The 9,651-nt window shown below is 43.1% G+C and overlaps 1 protein-coding gene across 2 annotated transcripts; it reads left to right on the top strand.

The window, feature by feature from the left end:
• On the top strand, positions 1 to 6,142 carry LOC111664188 (E3 ubiquitin-protein ligase TRIM21-like). Of its 2 annotated transcripts, XM_087177207.1 has the most exons (3): positions 1 to 118; positions 1,572 to 1,640; positions 4,180 to 6,142. In XM_087177207.1, exons 1-3 carry the CDS (start codon positions 113 to 115, stop codon positions 5,854 to 5,856), a joined length of 1,752 nt encoding a protein of 583 aa, XP_087033333.1. In that variant the 5' UTR covers positions 1 to 112; the 3' UTR covers positions 5,857 to 6,142. The 2 variants fall into 2 exon arrangements, with proteins under 2 accessions (XP_087033333.1, XP_023274458.2); XM_023418690.2 differs by lacking the exon at positions 1,572 to 1,640.
• Positions 6,143 to 9,651: the final 3,509 nt, after the last annotated feature.

Raw genomic sequence — 9,651 nt, 5'->3', positions numbered from 1 at the left:
AGACAGACAGACAGACAGACAGACAGACAGACAGACAGACAGACAGGCGGCGACAGCACAAATCCAGAATCACTGTCTCTGTCTGAGGAGAAACCGCAGCAGAGTTGTTGGCATGCAGGTCAGTAACGGCGTTACCTGTTCACTGGGGTATAGTGGTGTAGCTTTGGAGCTTTATTTCACTGATGAGTTCATGTTGAATCTGTGAGAGCAGATCGAGTCAGGGTTAAATGGTGTTTCTACAGTGAAGACGTTGCGCCCGGGAAGTTACATTCTTTAAAGAATGAGCGGCAAATAAGAAAGGCACTGTGGGTGAGCTGGTCTTCAGTTGCTTTACTTAAAAAATTGAACCCCCAACTGAAGAACGCAACTCGCCTGCAGTTTATATATCCTCACAGGTGGTCTCCCAGCTAGAAATGTTTTGTTCTAAAAACGTTCTGTGAATGTTACATGTAATGTTCTAATAATGTTTTCAGCGGGAAGTTGTTTTTTTTTGTTCCTACACCGTTCTAGGAGCGTTCTTTAAAAACCTCCTAAAAAGGTTTGGTGACAACCTTCCTAAAATGTTTAGTGATGATATTGCTTGAACATTATGCCTCAACATTCTTAAAACGTTTTCAATGGAAAGTTTCTTTAATGTTCCCAGAATATTATTTTAGAGTAGGATAGCATGCTTTAAAAACATTATACAAATGTTTTCTGGTAACTTGTCATTAAAACATTTTAACATTAATAATAATAACGTTATGACACATTCCTGTAACTCTTCCACACCAAATTCCTGGGTAACTGGACTGACCACTGTGGCCACTAGTATGATTATTATTATTTACTGAACTATTGGAATTGACTATTAACACCTGTAAAAGGTTGATAATACATAAGTATTCAAAAGTCTTTCAACAGATTTACTTTTTTTATTCATTCATTTATTCTGCGTGAAAACATTAAACACTTAAATTGTACTAAACATTGTACAGTCAACCATAAACAAACATATTTTTAGGGTACAAATTAAACCTTTATTTCTAACTTCTTTTTCCCCACTCAACATTCTGGCAAAAAAACTGGAAAGCCCTTGAACCATTTCCATCCACCATAATTTTTGGCGTCATTATACAAATCAAAAAATCATCAAAAGAAAGACAGAGGAAAAAAGAAGTATGTTTGTGTTCATGGTGTATATTTTTGGACTTAGTCAGAGTCTGCTGACTCTGACAACAGTGAAGAGCTTCTGCTCCCCTCAGGTGCTGTTGCAAATTTGTTCATGTGAATCATCGATGGACTTTCCCCAGTCACAGATGTTCTGTCTGTATTATCCACCTGCATTATGACAAAATATTAATTAAAATCAGAATAATTTCTGATTTATCAGAAGTCTTTTTTTTTAAGCTGCAACCAGCAGCTAGTACCACTATGCATAAATAGTGGATGCTGTCGCCTTTCATGTTTGCTGCAACCTCACACAAACCTACAATAGCAACTGTGGTTTTTAGTTTCCAAATCGCTACTATTGCTGCTCTGAGACAGTAAATCATCGACACCTCTTTCATCTGCACAATTCTGCTCCACAGAAGACCCCTCTCCTGTATGTTCTTGGAGTTGATAAAGCAGTGAAGGACACTGAAGAGGAATGTTTGCCGGTAAAAACTCCGATGCAGCTTTTCGGTCACGTGCACATTTATCTTCTAATCTTTTTGCCCTTTTCCAGCGGGCTGAGTATTTTTTATCTGACATGGCAACTTTCCAAAATCCTGAACACACCCCAGAAAAAAAAAAAATATTAATAATAATAAAAAATAATAATGATGAAAAATCAGAGGACAGAGGAAAAAGGAAAAAATGTTATCCAAAAGGACATACTGAGCCCGATGTGAAATCCATGCTGTTTACACTGTAAGGAGAGAAGAACACAAACAATGCCAATATGATTAACATTCATGTTAAGTGAAATATCAGTACAGTTGACCAAACAGTCAATCATAATAATAATGGGCAAAACTACACGACACAACATCTCTGAAAAAGCGCATTTTATAGTGGTCACAAGAAGAAGATGGAGTATATGATCTACTTTGTCTTGTATACGCATAACCAGTTTACAGTTTACACAGTAAACTGTGCAAACTGTAAACTGGTTACTGTTTACACAGTAAACAGTAACCAGTTTACATTCAGACACATTCACGCTGTAAGGAAGAACTCCGCTCTGTCTGCCTCTCACTGCGCTGTCCGGCTGCTCCAACACACGATGAGCTGGATTTAGAACACAAGACAAAACCAGAGCATCACTGCGAAACGGAATGCGGCGCAATAATCGCTTTATCTCGATAATCTTACTTTCATAATCGTTGGAAGCCAAAATCGTAATAAATTCGATTAATGGCCCAGCCCTACAATCTCTGAAAATGACCGTTTTTAATAGCTTTTCAAGTCTTCAATTTGAAAAAATGTTTTTGTAAGACCCGTTAAACCCCTGAATGGTGAGCCAACACTCTCTAACATAAGTAACTTACCAGTACAATAATCAGCATGCGCAGACCTAGAGCTGAGCGTGACATTCAAAAGTTAGAGCGGGAATTATTACCTTTTTATTTATATATTTATTTTTTGGTAACGTTATTGAATAATGTCAACTATAGCAAGTAAAATATGTATTTTAACATATAGCATCACTGTGGCCATCTGTAACTTTATCATAGCGAACAAAATGCAGTATAATTTCCAACAATTAGGCCTACTTTTGCCTTCATGCACAAGTGACTAGCTAGTAAGTAAAACACATCACCCTGAACTAATCCTTTTCGCCCGCTCTCTCCCCGTCTCTCTGCGCTTACTAAAAATGAATACCCCTCAGTCGCTGTCACCGCTGTATAAGAGAACCGCTAAGATAAGCATTTCCCAGGCTAATTTACAGTTCACATCAGTGAACTGATAATGCTAATAACATGAAGGGCTGAAGGACAAGCTACTTTAGCTAGGATTAGTTATAACGTTAAACGAGACAAGAACGATGGGCCTAGTAATAACTAATGAAAATAATAACTGCTAATAAATATGCTTCATTTCTGAATATTTACTTATATACATTTAAAATGTGGTGAGTTACATTATTATCTTACCTTTACGTAGCACTATCAGTTGTAGCCCGGTAGTGGTCCGCCAGTTTTTTTCTGAGACCGCGAAGTCATGACCCGCCCTACTATGCCTCTGATTGGTCCATGAAAGAAATGAAAAAACATTCGATTGTGTCCTTTTAATTGACCTATCGGCGGAACCAATGACAACTTGAAATTGTGCTCCACCTCAACATCCTCAAAACATCTTTAGAGTGTTGCAGGGAAAACGTTCTACTTTTGTTAACTTATCACATTGTAGGAACGTTTTATGAAAAATGTTCTCTCATCTCAGGCCTCAATAACATTCTGAAAACATTTTTAGAATGTTGCTTTGAGAATGTTCTTTCTTTGTTATCATGTAACATTGTGGGAATGTTTTATAAAAGAACATTCTAAAATCTGTTACCTCAACAACATCCTCAAAACATCCTCAGAATATTGCAGTTAAAACGTTATGTATTAGTTAACATTTAACCTTATAGAAACATTATTTGAAATGATAAACATCCTTAAAACATTCTTTGAACATTACATTAAAACATTTTCTTTAAAACATTATTAGAACTTGTAGGTAACGTTAGCCAATGTTGTGGGAACGTTTCCTTGCTCGTGCCTGTGATACGAATGCTTAAAATTTTAACGGGGTGTGTCTGTGAGAATATAAAACATGTATACATATAAAACAACACATTAATGAGCTTCACATGTTTACATGGATGGTTTCATTTTCTTTCTTTTTATTTTTTTCCAACATGAACGTTGTCAGTACTGTAACCGGCATACTTTAAGACAACAGCTGCTCTTCTTGTGCGGGTCCGGCTGAGCAGCCGCAGAAACACTCTGGATATCTAGAATCAACCGTTCAGCACACTGAGATTCTGAGAGTTTTTAAGGGGGTTTGTTTACATTTTTTTTGATCTGAAGGATGAAGATCTTGACTTCACATCAGGTCCAAACAACTAGCAGTCTATAAAGTCTATCCAGCTCCTCCCCCTGTCTCTCCCCTTTCTCTCTCTGTGGGTGGGGCAGACTAATTATATTGTAAATTTTCCTTTAATTGCAGAGCACCAACATGTCGGCTGCCAGCCTTCTTTTGATGGAGGAGCACCTCCTGTGCTGCATCTGTCTGGACGTGTTCACCGATCCGGTCACGTTACCGTGTGGACACAACTTCTGCAAAAGCTGCATCACACAGCACATGAATTTTAATTCCCACCCCCAGTGTCCCCTGTGTAAAGAGTGCGTTGATAAGAAACATAAACTTGTGGTCAATACGTTCATATCTGAGATGGCCGTCCAATTCAGACAGTCAGGTGGGAAGAACGCCAGCAGCAGCTCAGAGCAACAAGAGGAAACCAACCCAGGGAAAGTTTCTAATGACGTTCCCATTGGACTAAAATGGAAGTCCAGGCTGCTGTTAGCAATGAGCCTGACATTTCTAACCATCTACTTAGCAACTAATTTAAAGCTTCATCAAATAGTATCCAACCTGAACTTTCATCAGCTGTTTGATACCGTTGAGATGACGGCAGACAGCATGTGTACTGAACATGACAAACCTTTGGAGCTCTACTGCAAGGATGAACAAATGTCCGTTTGTCGCACCTGCACTGACTCCAGTCACAGATTTCACCATGTAGTTTCTCTGAAAGAAGAATTTGAAGTAAAGAAGGCAGAGCTGCAGAAAACGGAGGCTAAACTTCAGCAGATGATCCAGGAGAGACGACTAAAGGTTCAGGAGGTCGAACACTCTGTAAAGCTCAGCAGGGAAGCCGCAGTCAGAGAGACGGCAGACAGTGTTCAGGTCTTTGCCGCTCTGACTCACTCTGTGGAACGAGCCAAGGCCGAGTTCATCGGTACGATCGAAGAGAAGAAGAGAGCGAAGGAGGAACAGGCCAATGATGTCATCCGAGAGCTGGAGCAGGAGATCTTCGAGCTGACGAGGAGGCGCGCTGAGGTAGATCGGCTCTCGCGCTCTGAAGACCACCTCCACTTCCTCCGGAAATCCTCGACCCTGAACGCTGCTTCGCTCACCAACGACCGGACAGAGATCAGCACTTGTCCTGCATCATATGCAGGAATCATCAGGACGGCTGTGTTGAGCGCTGTGAACCAGCTGACAGAGACAGTCACACAGGAGATGAAGAAGCTGCAGGAAGAAGAGCTGAGACAAGTCCAGCGGAATGCGGCGGACGTGGCGTTGGATCCTGATACGGCACATCCTGCTCTCGTCCTGTCCGATGACGGGAAACAAGTACGTCACGGTGACGTGTGGAAGAAACTCCCAGAGAACTCAAAGCGATTTGAGACTGCGATCAGTGTTTTGGGAAAGCGGGGTTTCTCCTGTAGAAGGTTTCACTATGATGTTCAGGTTAAAGGGAACATTGGCTGGACTTTGGGCGTGGCCAAACAGTCAGTCAATAGGAAGGGAGAAATTACACTGAATCCCGAGATCGGCTACTGGACTCTGTGTCGGAGGAATAGAGACGGGTACTTCGCACTTGACGACCAGCCCGTCCCTCTCTCTGTGAATGATCATCCAGAGAAGGTGAGAGTGTTTGTGGATTACGAGGAAGGTCTGGTCTCCTTTTATGACGTGGACACAGCAGCTCTTCTCTACTCCTTTACTGGCTGCTCCTTCACTGAAAAACTCCTCCCATTCTTCAGTCCTGGCACGAGTGACGGTGGCAGGAACTCCGCCCCCCTGATTATCTCTCCTGTCGATCAGTCAGTGTTGTAGAATTCGGGTCTGGGCCTTGGACTTGACCACTGATGACGTTGCACATGCCTGCAAGTGCATTTGTTTGGCTGTTGTGTCATACGTGGTGAAATGTTGATAGTTGTGTTATTTGTGTTCAGTGTAAACCTTGAATCCATCTTGGAACTTGACGCAACCTTGATGACTCTTCTTTGGTGACTTGGTTTCTCAGCCTCGAACACAGGGGACTCGAGACTCGGCTACACTGCTGCAGTCAGTACAGATCACACTGCTCTTTGTTTTTTTACTCTTTTGTTCCTGCCGTGTTTTATACTTATATTATTAATTTATTATATATATAATATATATATTTATTATAATTAATTTTATACAGGGTGGGTGTAATAATGTAATTAGGTTTTGGTTGGCAGTGTTGGGACTCATCATTCAAGAGACCAGATGTTTCTTTGCTCCAGTGGACAAAGGAACTCACACCCCACAGTTGCTCACTGTTCACACCTGGGGACGACCCTTCCCCCCACAGACCTTACTGGCCAGCCATGGTCAGCGTGTGACATATGACCCCCAAGGGTGTCACCAAACAAAACCATTCCTCTGGCCCTCTTCTCTCTCTTCTGTTCTTGGCTTGCTCTGGAGAGCAGCTCCTGCTCTCTCCTCTCGGCTCTTCAAAGGGCAACAAGGCCCCAGCCCAGGTCAGCTCTGCTACCTGAGAAACTAGCTCTCTCGCCGGCCCACTAACAGCAGCCTGCGAACGCTCTTCTCCTCAACAGCAGCGACCTGCTTCGGATTAACTGAGAATGAACGAAATTCTCTTCAGAATCAGCAGCTACAACACAAGGCTAGCTGATTTTCCAAGCAACAGGAGTCATAGCAGAGTTAGCGTGGAACAGCTAACTCTGTGAGGAGAACAAAGGAGATAACAGCAAAGCAACACAGCCAGACAGGACATTACTCCACCAGGAAGCCTCCCAACTCACTGGATTTTACAAAACACTGGAAAGGACCTCTTTGCTTGTTCCAAGGACTGGGTAACGTTAACTGACTGGGCCTAACCTTTTTCACCACAGCATAGCTAAGCAGCAGAAGTCTTAACTTTGTTAATGTACTTGTTGATTGATGTCTTGTTGTTGGAAAAATTGTGATACTTTATGATAAACATAACTATCCTAAAGAGAAACTGTATTGTCCTGAAGTGAACTTTTCATTATTTTGATATTGTGTTTGTTTTTAAGACAGGAGTTGTCAGAGAGGAGCGCAGTGACCTTCGCTGTTCTTCCTAGCTACTGCACCCACACATTAGCTATGATAAGGCATGAATCAAGTCTCTATTGTGTGTATCTCATATCGGCAAAGATGTGAGGTCACTCACATATGTTCTGTGTATAAATCCTGTGTGAATTTGGTATTCTTTGAACATTTGCATTGCAAGCTCATGTGTGTAACTTGTTCCCTTGCTGCAAGAATAAATATCCTACTCTTATAATTTTCAGACGGTGTTCCTGAGTTTATTTGATAATTTTCCTAACAGTTGTAATGTTTGCTTGGGTTGTGGTCAGTCACACAGTTAATCAGGTACTCGTATGTTCACACACATAGCAGAACGTCTCAGTCCTAGAACCTGCATGAAGCTAACCTCCTCCTTCTAACCTGGTACCTTTAGATTACATGAGCTAGGCTAACAAAGAAACTCACACCTTCCCTCTCACACACAGCAGGTGGTGTCAGCGGCCATTTTGAGTAGTTTCTTTGTTTACCACCGTCTTGTGTAGTCTTCTTTGTTCAGGTCATGTGGTCACAGTGATCACTCTGAATCGGCCATCTTGCCTTTGTTTGTGTCCCCACAGACACACACATAGCACACAAGAGCGTAAGTTTGGTTTCAGAAGCTTGTTCGGGCCGACGTTATAATGAGCCCCAACTGGAAGTCCTTTATTCCTTCTGCTATTAGGCAGCTCAAAACAGATAATACTCCTATTTATTGCTATTGTTTACTGCTTTTATTTATTGTTTTACTTATTGTAACTTGTCCCATGCCTTTTAATATGTTTGCTCCGACATTTGAACTATATGTAGTTGGTTGGTTGTCTGTTGAGATTGAATGTATGGAGCGGGAAGCTACAAATGAATTCCCGTTTGGGGAGATATAAAGTTTTCTGAACTGACCTAACAGTGAACTATGAGCTCTTTAAGATTCGAAGGTCACCTTCACAGTACTGCGCAGGTGGAACAGCAAGTCGACAAGTGATAAGGTAGATTTGTAGATTTGTCTCTAACAATTCAATAGAGGGTGGCGTTTAACTGCACCTTGTACCTAAATAAATAAAGAGATAATATTAGCTGAGCCAGGTGTTGGAACTGACATTGCGAGGAGATGTAGCGAGCAAGCTCAGAATGTTTGGTGAGATTGTCTTTGAAGAGTGCAAGGAGAGGTTCGGGGAGGTCAAGAAGAAGCCGCCCACAGCCCCAGGGAAAGGGAGGAGGGGGATGGTCAGAGATAGGCGGCAACTACACCGGAACTGGCGGAAAGCTACGCCTGAGGAGAAAGCTGGCCTTAAGGAGCTGTGGGATGAGCTCAGACAAAAGCTCACCAGGCTGCGTAGAGTGGAAAGAATAAGAAGGAGGAGGAAGAAGAAAGAGAAGGAGAGAACCAGCTTCTTTAGAGATCCATTCAAGTATGCACGGCAGTTGCTGGATGAGAAGCGGAGTGGAAAGCTAAACACTTCCAAGCAGGAGCTGGAGAGTTACATGAAGAGCCAGTACAGCGACAACAGGCGAGCCAGTCCGCTCGGTTCCCCAGGACATGTCCCACACCCAAACCCACCAACCATACAGTTTGACATCTCCCCACCCAAGTTGCAGGAAGTGGAGGTTGTCATCAAGAAGGCAAGATCAGCATCAGCCCCTGGGCCAAATGGGCTTCCGTACAAGCTATACAAGAACTGCCCCCAAGTGGTGAGGATACTGTGGAGACTCATGAGAACAGCTTGGAGGAACGAGGAGGTGCCAGCAGAGTGGAAGCAAGCATTTGGGGTGTTCATACTAAAAGAGGAAAACCATCAACCAGTTTAAAAGTATCGCCCTGCTCAATGTGGAGGGGAAGATTTTCTTCTCTGTTCTGGCCAGGAGAATGACTAACTTTCTTATGCCAAATGAAGAATGAGAAGGCTGGAATCCCTGGTTTCCCCGGGTGCATTGAGCACTCCTCCATGATTTGGGAACAAATCCAACAGGCGAAGAGGGAGAAGCGGGACCTGCATGTGGTGTGGCTAGACCTTGCCAGCGCGTACGGTTCAGTGCCGCACAAACTGATTGACTTCACCTTGGACTTCTTCTATGTCCCAGTGTGTGTTAGAAACATCATCGCCAGATACTTTGACAATCTGCACATGTGCTTTCCTCTGGAAGGCTGTACAATGGGATGGCAACGGCTGGAGCGAGGAATCGCCATGGGATGTGCCATCTCCCCCATCCTGTTTGTGACAGCCTTCGAAGTCATCCTCAGAGGGGCCAGGCAGGTTGTCGGAGGTATCAGGCTACCATCAGGGGAGAGGCTCCCACCGCTAAGAAGCTACATGGACGACGTCACGGCCATCCTTCAGACGGCGCCATGTACAACGCGACTTCTTAAGCGGTTTGATGAACTGATCTCATGGGCAAGAATGAAGGCAAAGGCAGCAAAATCAAGAAGTCTCTCAATAAGGAAAGGAGTGCCCCAAGACAAGACCACCTTTGTCGCTGGAGGAGAGCCAATTCCACAGCTTGCTGAAAAGCCACTCAAGAGCCTGGGGAGGCAGTACACTGCAGACTTGTCTGACA

This window comes from Seriola lalandi, unplaced genomic scaffold (genome assembly GCF_002814215.2).
Source record: "Seriola lalandi dorsalis isolate HSWRI2012SDOR001 ecotype SW California unplaced genomic scaffold, Sedor1 jcf7180002054583, whole genome shotgun sequence".
Taxonomy (NCBI): domain Eukaryota; kingdom Metazoa; phylum Chordata; class Actinopteri; order Carangiformes; family Carangidae; genus Seriola; species Seriola lalandi.
The sequence above is the reverse complement of the archived record's forward strand: the minus strand, read 5'-3'. Positions and strand labels throughout refer to the sequence as shown.